The following is a 27,869-nucleotide window of genomic DNA, read 5'->3' as shown; positions in this document are numbered from 1 at the left end:
CAAAAAAACTTCTTAATAATAAATGAAATACCAATTGTACGATTGACGTCCAAATTGATTTATAAACGATTTCTATGACGTATAATAATAAAAAACCTATAAACAGATTATATACGGCTCTTAAACCGTGTCTCGCATATTCCGAATTCAAAATAGAATGATAATGTTATTTATATTTAACTTATTGGTATTATAAATGCAAAAGTTTGTGAACACATTTGGATGTTTGTTAGAAGTAAATTTAGAAAAGCATTGAACGGATTAAAATGAAATATACATAAATATATCATAGCCTAGATAAACAGATATACTGTTTTTAATCCCAGTAAAGTAAAGTGTGACTTTTATACCGGGGAAGATGTTTCACGCGGTCGAAGTTATGTGCAAATTCGTTTACCTAATAATATATATCAATGGGTGGATTCGAATAATGAGTTTACGTTAGAGACTATTCTTTAGTTCTAATTTTTAAAGACGACTTCAACAAAAAAAATTCTTTCAAAGTAAAAATATAGATTATATTGTCACGTGTTTGATCGGATTTAACTGCCTAAACGAAACAAAAAATATAGTCCGTAGCGGGATATAATTAAAGTCGGACACCATAATAAATACAAATACAGCTAGAATACTAGAATCGTGTTGCTTTTTCTCTACGAAGGTCAAATGTATAAGATCCGTCACTTACGTTTCCTCGAACATATCTAATAAACTTTTTATAACGTCATCGAAGGTGAAGCTTATATGTTATGTGATTATAGCAGTTGTTTTAATTCGAAAAACATCTTTATGTTTCCGCAACTTTTTAACTTTTAACGATTATTATTATACTAGGTTTTGTACGCGGTTGCGCCTGCCTCTATATCTGTCGTCAGTGGCAATCTTAGGGTCTCGTGCAATACGAGAGGTCTAGCGCCCTGTCTTAGGTGAGGACCTTTTTTAGGTCACCCCCGCATATACAACAAAGTATCTAATCTACGAAATTGTTAAAATCGGGGTCCTTTTTTTAATCTGTCGCCCGGAGCCTCGAGCCGGCTGAGGCCACCCCTGTCTGTCCTTTAGATGAAATATAGCTTATTGCATACCAACTTGTTAATTTTAGAATATAGCAACATTATGCTCGCATTTATCACAGAGGCGCTGTATTCAGATACGAGATCACCTATGATTTTATTTAGATGAGTAAGTACTATATAAATGTATATAATAATAATATCAGCAATGTATAATATGAGCAAATACAAAAGGTGCACTCTAATCGATGAGTCACACTCTTATATATAAAATAAGTACTATTTACATTAACTGTTTAATACCTACTATAACTGAGAAATAAATTTACTTGTCTAAGGGGTCATAAACATACTATATATCAGTGTTTGTACAGTATATACACAAATTAAAGCTCGTATCGATTACGCGCGGCAATCACACGCGCCATGATCGTGCGCAGCAAAACGAGCATTACGCGAACCATTTAGATATGATTTTTTGTTTTGGGCGCGACTGCTGCGCGTGTCATGTGATTCGCCTCAACTTAATTCTCAGTTTTCCATAGTTAACTTAAGAAAAGTTACTCCGCCGTCCTAGCCTAAAAAGTCTGTTGAGTCGGTTGTCTCACAAATTCTGTTGTGAGGGGAGCTCGTGCATCACTACAGCCCTTTTGCCGAGTTCCTAAAAACTGTCAAAAATTGTCTCACCTGTAGCGTGCTTGAGCGCGGCAATGTTTGAATCGACTCGCGAAGCATCCCAGTACACGGCTGCCCGGCGTGATACAAGGGTTTAAACACCACTGCCATAATCGCCATTTTACCTATTTTCCAAAAGTTACATTTCAATTTGCACTTAATGGTATCAAGGTATTTAAAATATTTCTCAGTCCACGAATGCTTTTGTTACGACAACTGGCAAAAAAAAAATTACTTTTTTATCCTTGAAAACTAACCGTCTTTTTAGTCCATGAAAACGTATCGTTTGGACACAGTACTAAGACAAAAAAACACATGTTATGATATAACACAAAAACTAGTGGAATTTTACAGGGACCTTGCTCACAAATAGCAGGTATAATATTATGACGCTTCCTAAACTAGTATAAAATGGGTAAAACAAGATTACTTAGCAGCATTTTATTCGAATTTTTGTCTTTAAAGGGCTTATTAATTTTATAATGCATTAAAATTCAATTTAGCTGTGAAGTACCCACATTGTTTAATGTAATGTTTAAGTCATGTGCTTGTGTGTTTCTCTTAACAACTAACTACCTAACGTGTCAATGAGCTATTTTTAAAATATATAGCTTAGTGATTAGTGTCATATTATCACTATAAAAACGCTCCTTATAATTTAAATAAATTACAATTAGTCCATTGAAATGTTACATTTTTTAGGCCTTACCTTGCGTTTTTTAGAGGACGCAATTTTATTTTTTTGAAGTGTAGGGGGGGTCAGTCTAAAGCTAAAACCAAGTTTGTGGGGTCGCCACCCTTGTCCCACGGCCGCCATCTTGAAAATAGGGGTTGAAATGGTTTTTACGATGTATCTCTTAAACTATTTATCTGACAAAAAAAAATTATAAATATTTTTTGTTGCAAATTAAATTCTCTACAACTTTGGTCTAGTAACTTTTGTCGTAGAACTATAAATAAAAAAGTTATAAGCGAAAATGTTAAGAAATTCAATGCTAAGCAATATCCATTGCAACGTCATCAAAACGTGTGTTTATAAGGTTCATAATACTTTTTTGTACTCTCATTAATACCCAAATACCCAAGGGACCATTAGGGAACAAAAGAACATCTGCCTGCTATTATTATTATTATTTCTAACCTCTCTTATTGTAAGAATAGCTGATAATATTGTGTTGAAGTTGTCGTTCAACTTATATCTGAGAAGTTCTCTGTAAGAATTTCGAAGGTGTGTGAAGTCTACCAATCCGCACTAGGCCAGCGTGGTGGACTAAGGCCTAATCCCTCTCAGTAGTAGAGGAGGCCGTGCTCAGCAGTGGGCAAGTATATAATACAGGGCTGATATTATTATTATACATATATAGAGCTACATCTCTAGCGAACGAACCAATGGTTATTTTTTATATAAAAATATAATTAATTATAATAGCATAATAATTTCAAAATGTTCAATGTATTCGTGTTACCGTGAGATTTTTATACCAATGTGTATTTCTTCATCGCTTATACATTTTACCTAATATCACTTTAAATTATATATTTTAAAAACCACTATTACGCTGTTTAAAATCTCTTATCAATAGTTTATTTTCAGTTCTGATATCTCTGCAATTATAAAGTAAATAAACAAATGGGCCCATAAACAAAATAATTTTAGTTGAAATTGATAAGTAAATACTAAACTATGTAAAAGTAATACATATAAACCTCTACAAACTACTTTCTTAATTCGTAAATTTTGTAATCTAATGCATATAGGTATATTAATAATTATCAACATATCAATAGTTATATTAACACTCGAATAATATTGTAAAGTATAAAAGGATCTAATATCATAGAAGAAATATACCAAGCAAGAATAGCAATCATGAATTTTCTTCTTAAAGGATATCAAAGTAATAAAAACGGGGCAATAGACTAATTGGGAGTGAAATGGCCTGTTGAAACAAATGCTCCGCAGGTTCACAACACAAGAGCACACACATCTGATTTTTCTAAAATCAGGTGTGTAATCTTTCTGAATTATCACTTGTTTTGACGGCGAAGGACACCATCACGAGGAAACCTGCATACCTAAGAACTTCTATAAAAGTTTTATGAGGGTGTGTGAAGTCTGGATTCTGTTGCTACTGTTAATAGAGAGTTTTGACGCTAATCAGTCGTGCAATTTAGTGGTCTTATTGTCCGATTACATAAAAATCAGCGCATTGTGTATCAAGATTAGACAATGAAGAGTTAATAACATTTTATAGTAATAGTATGAAATAACACTTCCTGCCAAAAATATATCAATATAAGCTGGCCTCTAAAATCGGTCGCTTGTATCATAAAATTTTATAAATATTCAAGCAACTATAGTACGCAATTTTATTGGCAGTAAAAAACACAAATTAATTTTGTAATAATCTATTAAAAATCATAGAAAAGAAACGCAAAAATTATAGGTACGGAAGTGGGCACAATATTTAGAATTTCAAACAAAATTATAATTAGCAAAGAACTTAATAGACGTAAACACATCAAATGGACACTACAAATGGATACTTCCAGAATATCCCAAACTAATCACGACTATTTCCTACCTATTGTAACAAATTAAATCAAAACTCACTATAAACTACTATTCCGTGGAACGTACGGTAACAAAGTATAGCCTAAAATGATAATAGCAATGCCTTATGAGATATTGTTGACAAATAATATTGTTCTTGGTATTCAACGCCCTAATCTCTGCAACTTGTGTTCTGATTCTGAATATTAAAGAGATTTCCCCGCAATAAAAAGATACATTATCTCGAACCCCAGTCATTAATAAAAACTATGCGTCGTGGACAGAATTGAATACAGGATAATAATATAATATAATATTGGGTATTAACATGGTGCTAGAAATCATTTTTATTATGATGTACTTAGCAAAAACAAAACTATATTAGTATTTGAATCGTGACTTATAAAATAAACACACTTTATAGAAAATACTTGAGTATTTATATAATGTTGTCTATTAAGTATTTAGACAGCATAGGTTACTTAGGACATCTATTCATTTATTTATAATACATAATAATCTCTAATGTGATTCGTTCAATCAATGAGCAACAACCTTCAAACGTCACCTGTCATAAGGAAATCAATGTGGAATACCGTATTATTATTATAATTATTGGGTCAATAACAAATAGCAACAACGCATTTTCTACAAGACTTCATAAACTTATGTAATAAAAGATGCTAATTACGAGTGACATTCACCTACGCTCAGTAGAGTAAGTAGCATGGGCGAAACCAAACATGTCCCAGCACGGGATTGGGCACCAGACACCAAAAAAGGACTTCCATGTCCTTATCATTGTAATTTGTAACACAAACACATCACGCTGTTACCCCCGAAGGTGTAGGCAGAGGGCAACCAGGATATGTACTTCTCGCCAAGTGTATTCCGTCCCATAATGTGAGGGGGGCACGCCTATCGCCATATCGAATACAAATTCTAGAATCTGAGCTAATATTAAGCAGAGATTGTTTCCCCATGGCTTCAATTTAAGTAGATGTTTACATCACGATCTATGGTTTCGAGTAACATGTCCAGCCCACTTCCATTCCTCTGCGTACATTGTGCCAAAAATCATCCATTAATTACACATATTTTCGGCAGAAATCCCAGGTTTAGTTATCTGATTTTTTGATAATTTTGTAGTTTAGTGCAAATATGGTGTATGTATGAGTGTATTTGCGACTGTGAGTATGATGTTGCTGCTCTGAAAAATTCTCTTCATGTAGACTACTGCAATAAAATATTTTTTATTATTTCTACAGTTACAACAACTTACGGTAAACCGTTGTTTTCAAGAAAACAAGTATATGGTTATACTTTTGACTTTTACCTGTATCTTGACCAAGTCATATGTATGTACTCATAACAATAACTGATTAAATTATTGTTCATTGTGTATTAGTTATAACGCCATCTATGTGTGTCTTAGTTTATTAGATTGATTGTAGAGGCTCAAATAGCTTTATACACAGTAAAGCAGCGAACGTAAACTTAATTCACAACAGATGGCACTATATATTACTAGCTCCAAGATAAATAATTATTTTATTATTCAATTACGACCCCTTAGCAGCAACCATTGGCGTTGCTATAGATTTTCTCTGGTAGGCTGACAGGAGCAAGAAAGCTCGCCAAAATCAACGGAAGGTACTCGCCACGCAAGGCCCTGAGAATCTTTTTTCTTGGGTGCGGGGCTTATTCTAGGGTGGCCAAAGGCGTTTATAGGTGGGCGCCGCAAATCCTTGCCCCACTCTCCTACCAACTACGCTTACAGCAGAAATACTAGACAAGCAAAATTGACTGAACAAAACTCTTATAAAATTAACCAGTTTATAGAAAGCGACAGCGCGAATATGCGGCTAATACAATTAGCTCTCTGTGTACGTTTACAGTAACAAAGCACATATGCCAACTCTGCCGTTTCTTCAATCTTGTTGTATGAACCAATCAGAATTTTAGAAAAGGACAGATATAAGCCGCGCGGTCGCTTTCTTTACACACTTTTATTCCAATACACCATTAATATTTTTAAATAATTATTTTCATTCACTCAACAGAAGCAAGCACTGTCCATTCTCTACATCTCACCCAACACCCAATAACAGCGTATGCTTCCCGGAATCAACAACTCTACTACTTGTAAAATATAGGTAGATGTTGTAACTTTGACTTTTCGGATGACCTATAACTCATTCCGTCCCATGACGACCATGAAGGATGTCGTCTTTAAAAGGTCGGGAGAAAATTAAAATACAAAAAAAAACGCGACACAACCCAAAAACCAGCTTTATTTCGTTGACAACATATTGTTTACTAAATAATAATGTAATTATTTCATTGGAAAACAATTAACATCGTGAACTATAATACTAATTTGTTTGGGAACTAAGCGTACCTAATGAAAATCGATAATATTATTTACTGAAATAATTAATTGACAGTGTTTTAAAAAATATTTTTATGTTTATTACCTTCCTTATATAATTTGAGATTAGAAGAAACGAAACATTAATTAAGATAATCGCTAACTTCAATTGTGTATTGGGCCAGAAAACCTGATCTTATTTATATACCAAACTTCTTTAAAAGTATAACAGTATGATCATCTGTATAATCTGCTAAATATACATATAAGAAAACGTTATTAAACAAGAATACTACTTTTGAAATCCCTTTCATTCGTATTTAATTTGAACAAGTTGTACCTACCAAAACGCAGGTAAATCTAAAGTCGAAAAAAAAACATTGCGAATTAGCTTTATTTGTGAATATGCCTTAGATTTTATATTTGGTATTACTACTGTTGTGGAAAGGTCATACTTTGATTTTATATTATAAAAAATAGATATTGAACAAAGCGATTTATTGATATTTTGATACTAAACTCTAGGTTAGATGCACGTGGTCTTGTTAAAGTACGTTTAAAATATCAATGACCATTAAACTGATTGACCACTTCGGTAGTGCAGTGAAAAAATACATCTGCGAGAATAAGCTAATATGCAGTCTCAAGTAAGTTAGTTTTGCAGCAAGTACTTTTGCAACGAATATTTGTACTGCAATTATATTTTTATTACCTACTATTTCAACTTCCATTACATAAATAATACTTTCGAAACAAATACATCCTAAAATATATTTGCTAACTGCTACCTTTACCTACATCAATTAGTAAATTATAACTAAAAATATCATGATGAGGACCAGCCAAGATAAATGAAACGAGTTGTAACTAAAATATAGACTGTTTGCTGACTTTTAAGGAAAATAATAAAAAAAAAACAAATACTAAGACATCATATTATATGGTCTTGCCTTGGTCTTGGTCTTGATTATGTTATCTCAACTAAAATGGTCCTTTGTAGAGGTTTAAAATATATTCAGGACGCACATCGTTATTGTATAAATTTGCAAATTATGTGACCTTTCATTGAGATTATAATCATTTTCTATGAAAAACTTATAAAATAAGTACCACATTGTTACGCAAACACAAAAAAAAAACACACGATCTTTCTAATGATTTTGTTTACTTTCTCAATAAGAAGCTCAAATACTACATTACTATTATTGTTTTTTCAGTAATTAACCGAATTCCAAATACGTTCTTCCATTGTTATTCATGACCCAAACATCCTTATAACGATAATGAATTAGCTCGAATCAACTCAGAGCGATAAACTACGACCCTTGGACCTTCCCGGCGGGACGCAAATCATTCATAACAGTTCACATCGCCTGACACAACGAAATGCTGGTGCAACTAACTTTATTCCTTTTTATCGTAGTTTTTGCCGATTTTGCGTATACGCAAGGTAAAGTTTGAATAAATATTGTAAAAGTGTGGTGGAACGTGGGGCTTTTACAAAATGAGTGAAATACCAATGTTTTATAGATTTTCTTTGTGGTGCTTCAAGTGTGGTGATAAATTTTGCTGAGATTGTTTAATTTTGTGCTAAGACGAACAAACTTTGTAACGTATAGGTTATGTGCTAAAGTGTTCATAAAAAAAACAAAGTAATACGCTTGTTTTATAATGGTTTGCATTCGCAATTTAAAAACATAAGCATTTTATATTGGTGACGGATATTAGACCTAAGTACTGACAACAACCCCTTAATGAACCACAGGTTGACGATGTACTTTTAATATATGTCAAGTTGTGGTTTGTAATAGGGGACCGGCCTATGCTTGATTTTGTACATTATTCTATGTGTAATGGCTTTAAATACGAAAAAGAAGCACTTCTGCGAAAACAGCATAAAAATTGGTTAAAAAATGAGCGAGTAATTAATATTTAAAATATTGTAATGTGCAGAAATGGGCGCGATGTGGGGATATCGCTTCATCTCTTTCTTTCGCACGCGTCGTAATTCCCGATGACGTCACATGTGGATATTTTGTCTCTTTTCTGTTTCTTGTTAATTACCCCTTCCACCGAAATTCAAATGCTTATAACTTGTTGATTTTTCACTGGATTTTAATAATTTCTTTGGTGTTATAATTTATATTATGTAAATATTTGATAATTGTTAAGAACAAAAATGAGTCCGGTACCCTATTAAAAGGTGTAGAAATAAAATAAGAATCCTACTCATGTGCGTTCTTCATGTTATATAATGATTAATCAAGAATATAATGTAAATACAGTCCATGATCTGAAGTTTTATTCGTCATTTATATTTGCTACCATAGCGTCAAACGCTATCGGTAAAGAGCCTAAACTCAACCTTGATAATCAATCGTAGAGTTTGATAGTAACTTCTCATCAATATGTTTTACCAAAAATTATAACTCTAGAATATGTGTACTAATATACTGTCTTAATTTATTTGTGATATAATATGCGTCGCCTCGTTGATCTATGGATATAGTTTCAAAAGTGTAATGTCAAAACATGGGTATTTTGAAAACCACATGTGCATTCGTCGGCATTAATATATGGCTTACCTAACATTTACCAAAGCAATGTAAGCAGAAGATCAATCTGTCAGCATTAGACGATAAGAATTCCACAGAAACATTAGCAATATTCTACGGTATGACTATAGAGTGTATTGAATTGCATAATATTCTAACGGAAACAGCACACCAGTCTTTTATCTTTAAATGAGAAGAAATATATTAATACAAATCGCCAATATTCATTAACTATTTATTGGAGTAATTACAATACTATATACAGTAATAAAAAAAATTAATGTAAATAAAAAACTAATAACATAACACTATTATAACATTTCAGATGTGCCAGAAGAACCGCCACCCGAGGATGCCCAACTGGCTCAGGGAGAGAAAAAGTTAAGCGACAACATCTTGGCAGTGCTAGAGCACTACAAACAACCGGATCCAGTAGGGCTGCCTGGCGCCGAAGTCCCCGATCCATACCCCGTCCCCGACATGAAGCAGCCCTTCTCTTTCGCTACTATGTACTTCAAAAATACCGCTGTCTATGGCATTAGCAAGTTTCGTATCGTGTATGTCAACACTGAAATATCCGCTATGCAGGTTTGTAAAGCCAAATTATTATTACGATAGACTTTGGTAATTTTAATTGAAATTAACTGGTGAAGGAAAACATCGTGAGGAAACCTGCACATCTGAGAAGTTCTCTATAGGAGTTTCGAAGGTGTGTGAAGTCTACCAATCCGCACTAGGCCAGCGTGGTGGACTAAGGCCTAATCCCTCTCAGTAGTAGAATAGGCCCGTGCTCAGCAGTGGGCAAGTATATAATACAGGGCTGATATTATTATTATTATTATAACTGTGAACAAATATCAGCAATCAGTATGATCTAACTTACAGGTTATTTTTATTATAAAACTTATTGAGATTAATTAATTCATTACATACTTGTTATCTTTTTCAGGTTCAAGCTGCTCTCACCATTGACCAATTGCAAGCGCGTGGTAACTACACAATGTCAACATGGTTAAATACCGCCAAAGGTCCCTTCACAGTCGACGTCACCGGCCTCGAGATCAAAGCCAGGGCAGGCCTCGGCGTGGAACGAGATGGAAAGCTGAGGGCGCAGGACATTGTTATCGACCTATCGTTCAAAACCATCACCGTCAACTTCGAGAACTTAGGATTTTTCGGAGGAATGTTCCAGGGGATCATTAATTCTGTGGGATCGGTCCTCTTTGATTCCATCAAACCTTATGTCCTTAAAGAAGCATACACAAAAGCCAGGACCGAAATTAACACCAAACTTGATGAAATAGCTGGCGATATACAATTCCCTAATTCAATATCACCCCTCGACATGGTCATTGCTGATCTGCGAAAAAAAGTACGTGATATGGAATTGGATCCGTATAAAGTCAAAAATTATAACACTTCTGTAAGTGTTTTTGACGTGAAATTGACTGAAACATGGATAACTGGTATTTCATCATTCCAAAGAGTTGGTAACATCACTCTCAAAATGGAAAATAACACTGCTGTAGCTGATTTTGAAATAGGAACACAAAAAGTGGAAGGAACCACTCGGTGGGAAATTTCTGCTGTCAGTGGTTTGATGTCAAGAGGTGGTACAGCATCTTTCTCAGTAGAGTATATAAGTGCAAGATTTATCATGGGACAACCTCTTGACGTAAGAGAAAAGCCAGAATTCCGAAATTTGGAACTCGAAATAGGTAACATCCAAGTGAGATGCAACGGAGCTGGTACAATTGACTACGCGATCGAGTTTGTCGTCAACATATTGCCGAATTTGCTGCGATACCAAATAATGGATGCTATCGAAGGTCCCCTAAAGGAAAAGATGCAACAAGAACTGGACAAAATTGAGGTCGAACAAATGATAAAACAAAAATTGCCAGAAATGGATGAATTGCAGAAAAGTGGTTTTAAACTCTCAGCCATCATGGGGACAGATCTAAAAGATGAATCGTATGACGAAGACGAGTTTTTTAACTTTTAAAACAAGGGACAGGTGTTTGGGAAATATCAAAGAATTACTTAAAATTTTATAAATGTCACCTTTTTTCAATAATTTGTAATATAGTCGAGTATGATTTTGAAATTCTAGTTATATAAGTTATCTCTTAATAGTGATTATAGACTCATAATACGCACTTTAAACCTAACGCAGAAAAAATGGTACGAAGCTATTCATTTCAAGTTCATACAAGAACGATAACAGGGAACTAATAAACTTTAAAAAAATATGTGCATCATAATATTTCGACTGCGTCACGGCAATATTTACATGATCTTTTATATATTTGCTTTGAGCCTGTGAGGATCACACTGCTGCTATGTTTCGTTAACCAACATTATGTTAGATGTAAAAATTCTTTGTATAAAAGTAAATATTTTTTAATGTGGTTCTAAATATAGTTGACGTTGTTAGAAATACAATAATTGCTGATTAAATATTTATTTCGAAGCCGGGGATTTTCCTCGAAAACCCGTTGTCGCTAAATGTCGACTATTTTAAAAATATTTTTCCTTTTGAAGTTTAGTTCGACCACCGCCATGCACAGTCAGGGCGTTCGTTATTACGAAAGAAATTTAAAGATTTCTCTATAAAAAAATTTGCTTAAAGAGTAATACGACTTGCAAAAAGCTAAGTTATACGAGTTAGGCTAAACTATCTTAGTTTAGCTTTTGGTCTACAACAACCATAATATAGTCCGTTTTGGACAGTTTTTACTGTTCTATGGTTTTGACAAAATATGTTAATTTTGAATTCTATGTATTCATTTTAGTTATTTTCTCAGAAATCCCAAATCCCATTCCCAAATGAAAGTACAATTAAGAACCATTAACAAGATTCACAATATTGTTTGCCATTACAGAACAATATATAACCACAATAATTATGTAATCTATAAGGAAAAAATATTTTTTCGAAAAAAATAACCACATATTTTTTTTATTTTCCTTTTATATTGGGAAGGCAAAGGGTTCTAGCTCACACAGCCTTGTCATTAATTAACTATAAATAATGCACTATGTATATACATCAAGACAAATTACTTGTAATTACTACTACTGTACTGTACTGTACTGTCAAATAATACGGTCATAAAATTGACCATAACCTACATAGAGTTTATATCAATAAACAAATCGATTACTTCTTTCCGTTCCGTTGCCCATTGTAGAGCTTCATTCAGGCCACGACAAATTGAGAGTGTTCAATTGCTATTGTTAATGCAGACACTGGATTTTATGCAGACAATATTAAAGATGAGCGTCATAAATTTATATTATTACAAGGAAAATCAAAACTTTTGAGTTATTGTTCGCATAATGCATAAGGTTACAAAAGATTTAAAAAGAAGGTATATTAAGGATTATTAACCAATATACATGACACATAGTTTCTTGACTGCACGTAAACCGAAATTATCTTTATTTTTTCTATAATCTTAATTTCCATAACATTACATCGTTCTTACCAACATTAATAACATATACACATAAAATAATGCTGATATTCAGAATGCAAGTACTTCTTAATTAATTTAAACATACGAAATCGAAGCAACAGAAACATTCGTATAAATAAAGCTATAAGCAGACAGGTCTACGGTCAACGCATCTTGGAGAGGGCTCATCCAAGTTGCCACCACTTCACCATTACTGCCGGCGAGACACCGCGCGGCGCACGCTTGCTACGCACAATAAAAAATATCTGTGGTCAATTAAAAGTAAAATTTAAAATAAAAAGTATATTTTTAAAAATGGAACGGTTTCGAGTGTTGCTGTTCTTCGCTGCTGTGATCGCATCGGCCTCGTCCAATACAAGTAAGTACATCAAATTGAAGAAAGTAGACAAACTACTGTTACTATTTGTGTCATTTTACTATGCCAGCAACAACAATAAAGCGGTTACTTTCTGTGTTCCGGAAGGAAGCCCTCATTTTTTTTTATATAACGATTGGGCAACTCTAATGTGAAAACCATTTTAATTTGTTTATGTAATGCTATAGGATAAATCTGCATATCATGTATGTTCTTATAAAAAAAAACTATATAGACTTTTAATCGAGTAGTTTAGTTTAGAACATCTTATTTTAAAAAAATATCTATGCAAACGATTCGTTTATTTCTGATCAGGAATAAAACTTGATCAACATACTTAAGTAAAAAAATCAAATGCGTCAAATAATGTGATCTATTTTTTCAATATCTTAAAAGCGGCATCACTTCTCTCAAGTTCATCACCCCTAGAAATCGAATAAAACAAACTGGTACAACTGATGATATAGCACAAAACTTAATCAATCAAATTTCTAACACTAGTTTGAATAAGAACTAATGGTTAGACGCAAGTTGTTCTATTTTTGCATTTGAGTTGACGAATATTGTGCTTTATTTATTAATCTAATAAATTATATTCTAGACCTATTCTTAAGTTATCCGATTTATTTAAAAAATAAAGAATCTTTCTACCTCCATAGACAAGTCCTACGCAAAATCACACAAATCATATCATTTATAGCTTAACCAGGAATATAAAAATCCTCGCTGTATTGTGGTGAAAAAAATGATCTAAATTCTTATATGTATTGGTAACTTTAAAAAAAAGTAAAAGTGGAGCTCCCAAAGGTTTTTTTATTTTCCTGGTCAAACTGTACAGCTAAAGGGTGCATGGTGCGTGAACAATTAGGCTTACAGTAAGTGCTTAACTTCTTGGAATTAAAATACGAGTACATTTAATATCACGCACGCGGATTATATTTTCAGGAACATAAGTAACCATTAAATACATGAAGAATAGTAACATAAAAAAAACCATTATAAGGATACGTTAGTCGAAATGGAAGTGAGTACACTCTTTAGCTCTACTGTAGTCAGTTAAACAAATTTAACACGTATGTGCATTATTCATTTTGTTACAATTATTTCACTGGTAGTGATGCATAGGAACTTTATCCTCGTCGTATACCATGAATAACCGTGAAAGCCGCTGCGACACTTTCACTCGCGTTCGCAACATTTTTTGCACTTTCATACGATTATCGTAAGGATAATAAATATTGGTTCCTTTGTATCCAGTAACAAATATTATGCTTATAAATACCAACGTGTATTATATACTGCCCACTCCCGCGCAGGCTGCTCCTTGCGCAGGCGCAAAGGCCTACTCTACTACTGAGCATGAGAGCAGCAGCATGAGAGCGTTTATAGACTTCACATACCTTCCAAATGCTTAGAAGAACTCCCTGGTATATAGGTTTCTTTGCGATGTTTTTCTTCAATTTTATAAAAAATCTTAATATACCGATTGAGTCTTATTAAATGCCGTCAAATATTATTAAACAAATCGCTGGTCTGGTATCGTAAACTATGTTGTAAAAAAATGTTACAATTAATACCTATGCGTACAAGAAAACTTCATAAAATACGGGAAATTAATCAAGACTGACGCTCAATATCATAATAGGGTTGTCGGCACACAATACATTATTTGCTGCAAATAAGCTCAGTAAACTGTCCTTAGAAGTTACATAACCTTGTCAGCTATTATATCAAAATAAAAGGCACAAAATACCAGACATATCTCAGAATATAAAATTATAAACAGCAATTTTTCCCAAAATATATTTAACCACAATAGAATTTCTGTTTACAAATAATCTTGCCAATTATTTATTCCACACTAATCCAGTGTTCCAATCAATTAGATAGCAAATCACGCTGTGACAGCCGATAGTTACATAAAGTATCGTACAATACGGAAGAGCAAGGAAAGTGGCAGAAATGTGAATTACGCAGTTGAGTAATCGATAGCGACTCCATCATTTGGCCCAACCGCGCTATTAACGTTACGGGTTCAATACTGTGGTATTATCGCCTTAGTTCTTTCATGGAAGAGATGCTTAGATAGCAGTGGCGAAGAGGACTCTTATATAACCCGATTCTTGCCAGCTTCCCCTTTGTAATATATAAGCAAACTATTAAAATAAATTATATTATTAATAAATATAAATTATATATTATAACATAGTAGACTAAATTATAATTATAATTTGTATTAGTCCCTACATTTTGTGTCGGGTTCCCTTTGGGAAAAGTTCCCCAATGTTAGATAGCCAAGTACATTTTCCCATTAAGATTATCATTAAGAAAAATAAAATATAAGCTACCTATCAAAATATATCTGTGTTATCTAAATCAAATACTTCAATACAGTTATTGTATATTCTTTATTTACATACTTGCCGAGGACAGACGAATAGTCACGAACACGAGTGCGTAAACAACGTATTTTTTACTCATTCAATCATATTTATTCGCCAAGTTATTCAGGTGAAATATTCGCCAATTCTCTAAATGAAATATTAAATGATGGTAAAATAGTGTGAAGAAATATATTGTGGTGCTTAAATACGTTATGACTAACAATAAAATTAATGTAATACAGATCATAGTCTTAATAAATCAATCTAATAATGTGAATGTTGATACATAGTCTACTCGTTTGAAAAACCAGAAAAGCATGTAATATATTGTAGGTACACATAATATACAAAATCATGTAAAACAAAAAAATGCGATTTCTTGTTCAATTAATAATTTCGCAGAGCTATGTAGGGGAGACCTAGGAGGGTTGTGACAGAGGAGAGTTGTGACAAAGACGATTTCTCAGAACCTCCGACCGTTAGGGAACTGGCTAAAGCGCACGATTGCTTCTTTAGAGAAACGCTACTCGATACTGTAAGCGCCAGTGGCGCACGGCCAACAGTTTCGTAAGTACGACGTCTGCATGGAAAAAACTGAAAAGTAAGTTTTATATCAAAATTTTGATTGTATTTATATCGATACATATTATGTTCTGGTGGATTTGCAATTTTTTCTTATATTTTGCGGTTTATGAAGTTTCTAAGCATGGCACTGTATTTTTGTATTTGGATCTTGTTTCGAAATTAAGCAATATTATTTTGACCAGGTCACGATTTCTGGCACCTAGGAAAGTTGTGACAGCGTGTCACAACTCTCCTAGGCTAAGTTCATTTTCTGATTACCTTGTTTTACATGCTTTTTGCAATGTTTGTTTTCTATTTATATGTATAAATTCGTTTGTTTTAATTAATTCTTACACCCTACTTTGACTATAAAATATGCGATACTTAAAATTCGTCTTTAAAATGATTTTTGTTAGGAACTTGTTTGTGTATGCGGTTTAATGATGAATGCTGAATTATCTATTTTATTCTTTTAGAATGCCGTATATTTACACGCAAAGACTGATATGGGCCTCGCTAGTGTCAATATTTATGAATTGGCCTTTGAAGAAGTTGCTAATAAGAGGTCAAAGTCTTCCAAATGCCGCATCCTCTTACAATCTCAACTACATGTCTTTACAGGGTTTATTAAGAAGAAAAAGGCTTTTCAAGATAATGCAACTGATGTGGCTCCGTCTATGAGTTATATCAGTCATACGTTATTTACAGAAGACGGAGAAAATATATTATGCGATTATTTATTGACATGTGCAGCATCCAATAATGGGCTAAAAAGAAACGGGTATTTAAGTATTTTGCCTTTATGTTGGCACAAAATGAGAAGGCAGTAGAAGTGTAGCTCAGTGCCAGATCAAATGCAAAGTGGGTCCAGTGTCTGAAATGCAGAGGCTGGTCTCACGAAGATTGCACTGGGGGCGAGCTGCGATGTCTGTCATTTATTTATTTTTGCTCATCAGACTAGATTAATATTTTTGACTGAATTTAAAACGACTGATCTCATAAATATGTCATAAATACTTACAAAAGATTTAATGCTTGTTATGTTAATGTTTCATGTTATTGTAGTTCTTATAATTCTGTCAAAAATAAGTAAAGTATTTTTATGAAAAAAATGTTTATTTTGTTTATAATACATACAGGGTCATTTTGCCATTGCGAATGAAACCACATACTCGTCTTCATCTTTGCTGACATTGTGCCAAAAATCACACATTAATAACTAATATTTTCACGAGTAATCCTGGTTTTAGTTATCTGATTATTTGATCATTTTGTACTTTAATGCGAATATGGCGTGTATGGGGGTGTATTTCTGGCTGGAAGTATGATGTTGCCGCTGCGACGAATTCTCTTAGAGTAGTAGTAGTAGCTTTAGGACGTGTAAAATTGGAATTGCTTTTAATTAATATTTATTTTGTTCGAAACTTATACTTTTTATTTTACATCTACGGCTCAAGTAACTTACTGTAAAGTGTTATTTCCAAGTAGATGAGTATGTGGTTTCATTTAGTAAAGCGTTGTCAAAATGACCCTGTATGTAAATCTACTTGTCTATCAAATATAATCCAGAAACACAGCTGTCACAACTTACCTTTGTACCTGTCACAACTTACCTCGGTATTAGGAGAGTTGTGACAAAGGGAGTAGTTTCAGTTTTCATGGATTTTCTCAGAAATCATATACCTTTTATTTACTTTAATGACTGTTTAAAAACGGTAAGGACTGAGCTATGATGAGGCATACAGTTCATAATCGTGGTATATTTCTTTCTTGAGATATGTTCATTTAAGTAAAAATTGTCACAACCTTCCTAGGTCTCCCCTACTTAAAGGCTTAAAAGCTGTTACAATGTTACAGACCAAAATTATTATAATAGGCCCAGACATTATAGTTAAATATTATAGTTCTTTGAATAGCCCAAACCTCACAGTACGCTCTCAGTAATAAAAGAGGTTAATTAAAATAATAAAAGAGAATTTAATTTTCCCTTTGACATAATAAAAGCAAGTACTTAATGAAAAAAACACCAAAAACCAGTTATACTATTATCATAAAGAACTGACAGCTATAAAAACTGACTATAATCATGAAGAATATATTCAATTGACAATGTGTAGTCTGTAGATTATAGTCAAAGTAAATAATTAATCTGTTACTAATATAACTGTTATTTACTATCGGCATTCGCCACAAAGATAAATAGCGGATGGCATGCAAGCATAATGCCGGCCTACCAAACGGGGTCACCATTCACACTTCATGCGTATCGAGTTCAATTGTACTCCTAACGTTTAATATTAGGGTATAAGATAATATTACGTAGTTTGCTTTTCCATAATTGCGTATATTTGGCACGCGAAATCTGTCTTATGTGACGTAATTAGAATTGAGTCGTTGAGTGTAAGTATCTTCTATACATTTTCAGGCGACATTTCATACTACTACTCGCTAATGTATATCATTATTAAGGAATTAAAACCCCCCCTCCCCCCGCTCCTGAGAGTAGATAGTTTTGTGCATTCGTTCCAAATAGTTGCGGCGCACGAATGCCACGTCGGGAATATGCAGATTAGTGAAAAAATTTACTTCCGAAATGTTCCTTATTCATTTGTCTGTCTGATAAAGTTAATTACAAAATAATTATGTATAGTTTAAGGTGCACGGCATCAAGTATTCTAGTGGCATTTGAACATATAGTACATGTATGATGATTAATATTTTTCTTTATGTTTTATGAATTTCGAATATATGGTATCTAAAAGACAGTTACAGTCGTTTTGCTGGAGGCACCACCTTAAATCCAACTAACGCTTAATATTATATGCGGTCAACGAGAACTCTACAGAGTTTACACAGTCGAACAAATTCTATAGATAAATAAATTTGTATGCCTATTGCCTAGCATGTGTATATTCATATTCGATTAAAATATAAACATTTACAAGTTTATTGCAAAATTTTCAATTATAGTTTTTCAAGATATAAACCGAAATAAAAAAAATGGTCATGAGATCTATTCAATAAGAGCTGTATGAAAAGAATTTCTACTTACTAAAATAGTTAAAAATTACTTTAAGATACCAATCAATATGACGTCTGAAATCATATCACGAGTTTAAAATCATCTGACAGTGGCTATTAACAGTACCAGTGTTAACAGTAAAGCGTTTTTGCGAGATCGGTCCGGTTCGGCTCGGTCCGGTCGCGGGCATGCGCAGGCGCCACCTGGCGGGACTCGGTCGACGACCTGTGGAACCAGCCCCGTCATCTTCTATTTGGTTTTTTAAGGTTCATAATTTCTGTATTTCCTAAGGACCAACGTACACATAGACGTCCTACAACTTATAACTATACGATACAAAAAATATTGTATGATAGAATATAATTAATCCCTCTGTTTCCTATTAATTTTCTTAATGATAATAATACCCATGAAGATAGATACAGTTTAAAATTATGCCAACTGTCTTGTTATTTACCATGCGTATAATCTGGTTTAAAGATCAAAAATACTATTTACTAGCCAAAGTTTAAGGCATTTCGTAAATCATACGTAATAATAAAAACAATATACCGATGATGAAATGAAAAGCATTAATCATTACCGTTTCAAATGAGTAACGGTTCACGAAGCCAACGAGGAAGTGATCATAACTGGAAAGATAAAAGAAATATTGATGCCAAACAATAGTATCGTACGAGAGGTCATTGATAGATACAGACCCTACACATTTTTCCCAGCAGTCACCGCCCTCCAAGGTCCTGACTCATGAGTAGGGTTGTCACCTGTACGTACTGTGCATATAATTATATTTTTTTTCTTTTGTTAACAAAGACAAAATAAACTTTAACATGACATGTTAAAATGTAAACTAATAAGTAAATAAATACAACTATGGATCATGGAACAATAACTAATTTATCATAAAATTATCGTTAAAATATTTATTTATTGTTAAGCACCAAAATCTTGAAGGTAAGCAACCCTACTTCCAAGCGATGGCTCATTGTTCCGCTATCCACCTCCTATTGTTTTCACTGTCCGAACCCAGTGTGAGTGACCACCGTTATGTGACGAGATATGCATACAAATGAGCCTTTAGTAAAAGTTTTATTAACAATGAATACATCATGGATCATACATCGTGGTTTGATTTTATAATTCTTTCAGAAACAATAAGTATTGTAAAGGCACGGGAGAAATGTAATTGCTTAGTGACACATCTAATAAAATAGGTTCCCACAGTAAAGGTTATTAGCCGTGTCTATTAGAATTTTGTTTGGAAACGTCATTACCATGTTACGCGATGATTCGAGAATCGTGTGCGATTCTATAATACTTTATTGTGAGTATATGTTGACATGGGAAATGTGCAATCGACGCGAACGACACATTTCTGATAACACAACTTTATCTAGAATATTTAAACAATTTAAAAAAAATATACTCAACCAGGGCCCGCGGTGCTTTCCCATGCGTAGCGTCGAGTTTTGCAAGGGCCCACCAGGCTCCAAAAGTTTTACTAAAATTATACCTTTATCATTAATAACTGATCATTTAGCTATATATTGACCTTATTAGAAAATACTTTTTTAAAATAAATTTAAGTATTTATAATTACGTTTTAAGCCTCTTATGTAAGTCAATAAATGGCCGCTGAAGCCCATGGCACCATATCCAGACGTCATTGTGGCCTGTCTTATAAAAGATTGGCTACGGCTGCGTTCAGTTATTTTTGACGTTAGTCACTAACAATACGAACAGGCCACTTGTCTAATTATAAGCATCACACATGACTATAATATACTATACCTGTCAACAATGCCATTTAGAACCATGAATAACAAATGAATTACAATGATCATTCTTAAATATAAGCTCTCTACATAATTTTCGTTGGCTTCATTGTTCTGTAACCTGGTAAACAGCCGTTTGCAGAATACTATTTAGGTGCAGGTTTGTCATATACAAAGAACTAATAAATAAGCATACTCTATTATTTAAATGTACCTACATGTAACAAAATCCTCATAAAATTACTGAGACACTTCAAACGATATTAACTAATATTTTTCCACAGATATATTTGGCGGTGGTTGTTCCCGAAGATCACCAACAGTAGACGCCTGTCTCATGCGCAGCTTCAATGCACTCATCGATTACTTGAAGGGCGGCGCGCCTGAGCTCGGCATTGAAGAGGTAACATTACCTACACGAAACACACATTTATATTTTCCCACACTTTACATACACTTTTAGTGCTAAGTTACGAAATTGTACTGAACCAAATATATACAAGCAATTTACACGTAAAAATCTTATTATGGTTTGGCTAAAATTTTTATATTGTTTCACAATAATAATTATCAGACATTATATATTCGTGATTAAAAAACATAGTAGATATTCTTTTCATTCTAAATTAAGACCATCTAATCAAATTTCTATTATAGGTTTTTATTTACACTGAATATTGGTTGGAAATATCAGCGAATCGGGCCTGTGTATGTTGGCGATTATGGCAATAATTCCTCTTCATTCAATAGATTTACGCATAATTCATTTCCTTGTTACAAATGATTGCATGTTTCCAGGCGGAGCCGGTGGTTATAGATGAGTTGTCGATCGCGCTGGGCAGCGGCCCGGACGGCTACCGAGCCACCTTCAACGACATACACGCCACCGGCGTCTCCAACATGTCCATCATCAATGTCCGGTAAGAAACATCATACAAAGATAATAATAATTCCGTTTATTTCATTAGGCTGTTTGATATAGCTAAGTTGAATGGCTTAGGACCGTATTAATAAATGAAACTCACCTTTGAGTAGGATCTCAAATAGACATTTATTGAAAGTAAGTACTTAATTATGTCATTTAAGAGCCTGTTCTCAGCTGAATCGTCATATGCTTTGCCTTAGATATCATTTGAGATGTTGTTGATATCTGTTTATTATTAAGGGACGACCTTAATATGCTGACTTTATTTGACAGCATCTCAGTTGATGTCACACTGCAGAGTGAAATTGAATTGCGTTTATTAATTTGGCCCTTAGTCCTACTGCCAATGAAAAACGATTAATTTCAACCTGAATGTTAAGTTTAATATCGTAACATACTGAGATGGCTGGCATTCTTTCTTTCAATCACATATGATATTAAGATTAACATCACTAAATAGTTTACACGTATGAAACTTTTGTCATCCGTTGAGTTATTAGTTTCTGTTATAAAGTTGGCCCGGCTAGTCTAAGTAGGAAGATATATCAAACAATAGAAGAATATAAGTAACTGAAAATAATCAGATACGGTACGCAATGAGCATAATATTTCCTATTACCGCGTAAGTATTACGAAACGGCCATTGTTTGTTGTCGCTTAGAAAAACGTTGCGAAGTCCATGCAAAATTATACCCATAACATACATATAAGTACACACACACTCACGCCTTTTATTCCCGAAAGGGTAGACAGAGGCGCAACTGATGCACCCACTTCCTGCCGTGTGAATTCCGTCCCACAATGTGATAGGAAGCAAGCCAATAGCCATATCGCGCGCAAATTTCAGACTCCCGACTGATACTGAGCAGAAAAACCCAACATAAAATGAAAAAATATGCTATGGCACAGTTGCTAAGAAAATATTTTCTGACAAATATATTTTTATAACTATTAAGTTAGCATGCCCGTCATTCATGAGTCATGTGTTTTACAATATTTGCCCATAGTTCTGTATGTCTTTTTATACGTTTAATATAATAACAAAGCAAGAGTATTAGTCGGCTTAATCGAGTTTATTTTTGTAAAGAAAATTGACCTATTTCGGTCACTTATTATAAGATTAAATAATGTGTACACGCACATAAACACGTACAATATTAATTAGTCTCTATGTTACGAGTTTATAAATGTACGAGACATATAATCTACCATATTATTATAGTATATGTACAATATTATATATATTTAACAGAAAGTTTAAGTATAAATTGACTGTAATCGCGATTTGTTTTCTCGATATCTTCATATTATACCATAGACCATTTAACATCCAGGCCATATCATTCATTAAAGAAATTAAATGACGACACCATTATTGTCGTAATGCACGCAATACGCACTGATCACCGCATTATCTAAATCTAAGTTAATATCGCTTTCTATTATAAAACCTACAAATTATTTTGTGCATTTTACGGGCTTCAGAAAACGAAGAGATTACTTAATTTGTTTGTGCTGTGTGATTAAACAATTTTCGACTATCTGTATTTGACAATAAAGAATAAGATCAACTTGAATGAATGATGTGATAAAAAAAAAACAGAATTATCACCAAGGTCCCATAATTACTCGCCTGTTATGTTATTCAGAATTCCAATTTGAAATTTAACTCAAATATACTAATCAATACTTTTTTAATACCGCCAGTCCGCCCTTAACTGTATGGCAAACTTTATCTTTAGCAAACTTGTTCTGGCATATTAAGATTTTGATCGGCGCGAAATGACCAGTTTATTTAAAAATAACAAGTCTTACCCGTTAGGTACTCCACGGAGCATTGGCCACGATGAAATTCTTTTCCATATCGTTTTATTTTTATGATTTGCAAACACCTCAGGAGTTTTGGTATGGATATGAAAATAACATGGCCGCTACAAAAATACTTACACATAAATTATATCTTCAGTTTAATATCGTAGTTCTAAAAGAAAACTTATTATAATTAGACTATAAAGTTATGATTATGGAATAAGAGATACATGAATATTAAAATTAATAATCCTCATAATCACAATCAATTTTAATAAATGTAATATGTACCCACGTATTATTTTATTGTGATTAAATTACGTACAATTGGAAATAACAATGTGCTGAAAACCTTTTCGTAAAAAATTATTTAAGAAAATTCTTCGTACCCATTAGCCAATAACTAATTATAGTTTGACCTTTAAATTTTGTTTGTACTGTAAGCAAACAATAAATTAGTTTTACTTCAAGCGCCAAATATTTTATGAGTAATTTAGAATGCGTATTAATTCTTCTTTTCGATTATGCGAATCACGTTGAGTGACTCATGGGATATTGTTCGGAGATTTTACGTCCATGGTCGGAAGACAAAGCACCCAAGACGTGTTTGCTCATCACTCAATGTTTGACGTTTAAGTCAATATTAAGGTAATTTACACGCGCTAAACGAATAATAAATATTTTCGCGGTGAAACAATATGTAAATACGGCTCTGTATTCTGTACACACCATGCTTAGTTTCATATAGGTATCAAGGATTGTCAATTTCTTTTATCTGTGTGGATTCCAAAGAATTTAAAACAAGTAAACCCTAATATGTTAATATTAGGGTAATTTCTTCGATCTTGACTTAATATAACAGATGTGTATACTTATTGAGAATTCTGACATGATTTATGTATAGGTGTCAATAAATACGCACGAAATCCATACTATTCATAATAACATATACATACATAACACAATATAACTCCATAATGAATAAATACACGTTTATTATAATTTCATCAATAACATTATTTTTCAGTATTAATAAAGGTACATCTTGTTAATCCCAAACAGTAATATTATAAAAATATCCGTAAAACGTTGGTGAAACTTGCTCGTACAATTCCGAGAATGTTGCAAGTTTCGCAATAAATGCTTTCTCCTTGCAAACAGCCTTTGCTCTGTCGCGCAATTACAACTTAATTGACAATTTCTGTTTCCAGATTCATCTTTAATCAAAAGTCCTGTATCCGAGAAGGCATTAATTTATTTATTTTTGCTTTTTTATCACGGATGTTTTGGTGTGGTTTCTTTAAATCTAATGAAATATGTTTTTAACAAATTAAATTCCTACAACGCAGGTCTTATGTTATCATTACCATTTCATTTCTATTGTGATAAGATAAAATATTCTCGGGAACATTCACTACCATCATTAATAGCCCTTCTTAACACTCAAAATTCTATTACTGGAAAAAGATAATTCCGCTGGTGTCAAATATGAGTGTAGTCCTCCGAAACAGTTCCAAATGTCCGTCTTGTTTTAGTTCTGACCAGAGATATCTATAATATACCTTTATATTGCCAACATCTCAATTATGGACTTCCTCAAACTCTACATAAAGCTGCTATTCGTTATGTACAACCTATAGCATAATAGCGACCTCCGCTACATTTCTAGCTTTTAAAATCATTAGTATAATCTAATATGTATTACTCCATCAGGTCAGATTTGGAGACGCATCAGTTCCAGCTGACGCTGTACAGCCCTCACATCAGCACGCGCGCGCGCTACCAGTCCTCGGGCGTGTTGCTGCTGGTCAGGGCTTCGGGCGGAGGCGACTACTGGGGCGAATACGGTAACTACGTTCATTACGGCCATAGGATATTTCATAAGAGGATCAGTAGCCTAAAGTGGTATACTCTACATTTATATTTTCCTACACAGGACAATAAGTTTTCTTTACCTAATAATGCAGCATAATATTTAGGTATTTTTTTAAATATTAGCATAGTAAAGTAATTGCTTACACGCATACATTTTACATACACAGGATCTGATAAATAGAATACAGTTCAACCATAATGTCTATTACAACTTTGCCGGCTTTTCTTATTTGGCATATCGTACTCGTGAATAAAACTTATCACTTGAACAGAATTGTGCACATTTGGATTGATAAACTTTTTATTATACACACAATTCTTCATCTAAAAACAAAACACATTGTTCAAATCTTTGTAATTAAGATATTTCCTCGATTTAATAATCGAAAAGAAATGGTCTTACAGTAATCTGTATGACCATTTCTTTACTTATCATAATGCCACGGGTTTATTTTGCAGACGGTGTAAAAGCTAAAGTGTATTTCCGCGGCGAGCCGTACGAGCGCGACGGGCGCACCTACCTCAAGCTGAAGGTGCTCAAACTCGACTTCAGTGTGAAGGAGATCGAGATGGGAGTTCGGAACCTTCACAACGGAAACTCTGTGCTGCGTGAGTTTACTATATGAAATGGGACATTATAAATGTGCTTTTATGTTTTCCTATAAATACAAATGTTACCATCATTTTAGCTTAAAATTGTATCAAAATAATCATATTTAATGTATTGTAATGATATTTCGAAGAAGCAATTGTAAAAAAAATTATACTATGATCAACTGTCTCCTAATAATTTAACTAAATTGTTACAGAGGCAGCATTGAACTTGTTCATCAATACGAATGCTCAAGAACTTCTCAAAGAGATGAAGCCAGAACTGAAGAAAGACCTCGCAGACAAAATGTCACGCTACCTGGAGCGCATCCTCGACCAAATACCCTACGATGACTGGATAAAGGACTAAGCTAATGAATTCAAATAACATACGTATTGTATATAATTACATCTTCACTGGAAGAAGTGCATGAGAACCTCTTATTTTAAGTCTGTCTATAAAATATAAACGCTATTGATTGACGTAATGAAGCCAAGACGATATAGGTAACACTTAAGAAAAAAATAATTTATATTTATAAATGAAATAATTGCTCAATATGGATTTTTAGTTTCACAAAGCATCATTTTTTCTGTTAAATGTTAAAAGTTCAATTACACTTTATAATAAAATATTATGATCTTAGAAAATGGTGCTCACGATAAAATAAAAGATAGGTTAAAAAAAGGTTATATTTTTCTTGCAATTTTGTTCATATCAGTGTACCAGTTTTATTTTAATTTTGCATTTAGGTAAGTTTTAATAGAATTCGATACATATCATAGTAATGGCACGGCAACATTATTATTGTACATACAGTGTTGCTAGTATAAACTATTTTCACTAGGAGACCAGTTACGAACCTACTTACTATTATATATTTAATAGTTTATTACCTACTTACTATTATATAATTTTTTTTTTTTTATGGAGTATGGGTAATCACAAACGACCAGTAATTATATTTCTATTTGTCTAAATTATTCCTTATAATTTAAGTTATTTATTTAGAGAAACTTAATAGTACATAAGTTCGGATTATTTCGGTTAATTGTTCTCGATATTATTTAGCATATACTATAAAATAAGTTTAAGTTAATATATATTGAAAATAAAGTGATCTAAATATGCTGGCTTTTATTTTTAGTGTTAAAATACTTGTTGCCTACTTTTTACTGTTATTACTATCATCAAACTACATGTTATTCCAAACTCAAATTGATACTCATCATTGATTATAATAAAAAACTTAAAAGCCTAAAAGAGAATGCTGTCTCAACTAAACACGGATTTTTTTAACAATCTTTCTTTGCGCTCTTTTGTACGCATAAGAGTTTACGGCAATGTTTTACGTATTAACCGTATTTTACCGATAACTTCGTTGAAATTCAAAATAGTAGACATCCGATAATTATTAAATCATTGGTTGTAAGATAACGTGTACTCGTTACGCCTCTATCGAACCCCTCGCTAATAAAGGCGCGAGCTTATATAAATAAATAAAATTTTACGAAGTCCTAATTCACACTTCATAAATACTCCAACTCATATGAGACACTGACGCGACGTATACTTAAATGTTACAAAACGGTACCATCAAAGGCAACTATAATGTTTTATTGTATGTTACCAACTCTCACTTGCAGCGCCTTCTACGCAATGTTATTGGCAAAGAATAACAAAATAAGTAACGGCAATAATACCATCTAACAAGCACACATAATATAGTTATGCTATAGTAATTAAATTAGTAAGGAACGGACTGCCGAGAGGAAACACAAGGGCACACACCACTAACTTTTCTAAAATAATTTATGTATTCTTTGTGTATTTTCACTTTTTTAACGATGCAGGAAAACATCGTGATGAAACCTATATACCTAAGAAGTTCTCTATAGGAATTTTAAGAGTATGCGAA

At 33.2% G+C, this 27,869-nt stretch overlaps 2 protein-coding genes across 3 annotated transcripts; both read left to right on the top strand.

The window, feature by feature from the left end:
* Positions 1-7,930: 7,930 nt before the first annotated feature.
* On the top strand, positions 7,931-12,104 carry LOC115442087. 2 transcript variants are annotated; one of them, XM_030167057.1, is made up of 3 exons: positions 7,931-8,063; positions 9,494-9,756; positions 10,118-12,104. In XM_030167057.1, exons 1-3 carry the CDS (start codon positions 8,000-8,002, stop codon positions 11,171-11,173), a joined length of 1,383 nt encoding a protein of 460 aa, XP_030022917.1. In that variant the 5' UTR covers positions 7,931-7,999; the 3' UTR covers positions 11,174-12,104. The 2 variants fall into 2 exon arrangements, with proteins under 2 accessions (XP_030022917.1, XP_030022918.1); XM_030167058.2 differs by lacking the exon at positions 7,931-8,063 and adding an exon at positions 8,079-8,265.
* Positions 12,105-12,778: 674 nt separating this feature from the next.
* On the top strand, positions 12,779-26,865 carry LOC115442093 (protein takeout). The gene is made up of 6 exons (XM_030167064.2): positions 12,779-13,008; positions 21,035-21,153; positions 21,549-21,670; positions 25,198-25,331; positions 25,819-25,968; positions 26,169-26,865. Exons 1-6 carry the CDS (start codon positions 12,945-12,947, stop codon positions 26,318-26,320), a joined length of 741 nt encoding a protein of 246 aa, XP_030022924.1. The 5' UTR covers positions 12,779-12,944; the 3' UTR covers positions 26,321-26,865.
* The last annotated feature ends 1,004 nt before the right edge of the window (positions 26,866-27,869 follow it).

Source organism: Manduca sexta, chromosome 28, assembly GCF_014839805.1.
Source record: "Manduca sexta isolate Smith_Timp_Sample1 chromosome 28, JHU_Msex_v1.0, whole genome shotgun sequence".
Taxonomy (NCBI): domain Eukaryota; kingdom Metazoa; phylum Arthropoda; class Insecta; order Lepidoptera; family Sphingidae; genus Manduca; species Manduca sexta.
Note: the sequence above shows the minus strand (reverse complement) of the source record. Positions and strands in the feature narration are given on the sequence as shown.